The sequence below is a fragment of the Mastomys coucha genome, unplaced genomic scaffold (genome assembly GCF_008632895.1).
Source record: "Mastomys coucha isolate ucsf_1 unplaced genomic scaffold, UCSF_Mcou_1 pScaffold23, whole genome shotgun sequence".
Lineage (NCBI taxonomy): Eukaryota > Metazoa > Chordata > Mammalia > Rodentia > Muridae > Mastomys > Mastomys coucha.
Window position 1 is genome coordinate 113,739,564 of NW_022196906.1, and position 1,599 is coordinate 113,741,162.

Consider the following 1,599-nt stretch of genomic DNA (forward strand, 5'->3'; position numbering starts at 1 on the left):
CTCTGATACCTTGTCTGTGAGTGAGCTCCTCCCCTGCCTTCCGTCTGTGACAGACTACAGAAAAATAAACCAAATGAGCCCTTTCCTCATCTAAGGTACTCTGGGTCAGATTTTCTGTTTTATCACAGAAGTAGAGTGAACCTGGAACAGCAGTCAAAACAAGAGATTTATATGCAGAGCATAAACTGCTGGAGTCGGTTCTCCCCTTCCACCATGTGGGTCCCGAGGACTGAACTCGGGGCGTCAAGATGGGGAGCAAACAGGCTACCCTAGCTGAGCGATCTCAGCAGCCTACACTTCTATTTTAAAATGGAAAGTATCTTACTCTGGGGCTGGAAAGACGGCTCAGTAGTGGTGAGCACATGCTGCTCTTACAGAGAAAGTTCTTGTAGAACTTCTGAGACGGTGCAGTAGTCATGAATACATGCTGCTCTTACAGAGAAAGTTCTTGTAGAGATTTCCACACTGGGTGGCTGGTACCCAGGGGCTCTAATGCTGGCTTCTGGCTTCTCCAGGCCACATGTGACACACATGTAACACACACGTGAATGCACATGCACATACACACACACAAAATTTTTTAAAATTATTTTTAAGAAATCAACCTAAACTAGCTGGGCATAGTTTACGTCTGTAACACATCTGTATTCCCAGGCCTTGGGAAGAAGATTGGGAATTTGAGACCAACCTGGGCTCCCTAGGGAGGGGGATGAATACAAATTTTGTCCTGAAGTTCAGATGTGATGAATTAAGGTTTAGTCCAAAACAGTTGTTGAACCCATTCAAGAATTTTTTTTTTCTATTCAGGATACTAGGTTACACAGTGAAATAAGAATGTGGGGCCAGGGCCAGGTATGGTGGCACACACCTATAACCTCAGCACTGGGACACACAGGCAGTCTGGGCTATATAATGAGTGCCAGGCCAGCCTGGGCTACATAGCAAGACCCAAGGGTGAGGAAGGGAGAGGGAAGGGGGAGGGGGAGGGGAAAGAATGGAGCAGGTGAAATGGCTCGGTGGACAAAGGCACTTCCTGACCTGAGCTTGAGCCCCAGGATCCTCAGGGCCGGAGAAAGCATCAACTCACGCAAGGTGTACTTTGACTTCCACTCATGAAACACACATTCACACATACACACACAAACACACATACACATACACACAAACACACACACACATACACACATACACACACAGCCCCACACGCGTGCACATGATAAAAGTAAATTTAAAACATAAAAATGAAACAAAAGAAGGCTCCTTACCACTCTGAGGGAAGCCAAGAAGGTGCGGTTTTTATTAGACAGTCTATTGTAGAGCACGTCAGCAAGACTCACGAGGGCCACGAAGCTGTCAAAGATGTTCCAGCCATGCCGGAAGTAGTGGTAAGGGTCCAGCGCGATGATCTTGAGACACATTTCCACTATGAAAATTCCAGTGAAAACCTGCAATTGGACAAAGGACAAGCAGGAACTAGCTTTGCTTTGGAGGCTCCTGCTTAAGGACAGTCTGAGGGACCCACTGTGGCTCCCGTGCATGGTGGCCGAGGCCAACCTATGCTCCAGGCTCCAGGCTCCAGGCTCCAGGCACACAGGCCCA

At 47.8% G+C, this 1,599-nt stretch overlaps 1 protein-coding gene across 1 annotated transcript in view; it reads right to left on the reverse strand.

Moving 5' to 3' along the window:
• Positions 1–1,599, reverse strand: part of LOC116073721 (sodium channel protein type 11 subunit alpha-like) — a 131,895-nt gene that overhangs the window by 40,252 nt on the left and 90,044 nt on the right. Inside the window, exon 14 of the mRNA XM_031345745.1 lies at positions 1,266–1,445. Within this exon, the coding sequence (XP_031201605.1) occupies positions 1,266–1,445 (180 nt within the window). The remainder of the gene's footprint in view (positions 1–1,265; positions 1,446–1,599) is intronic.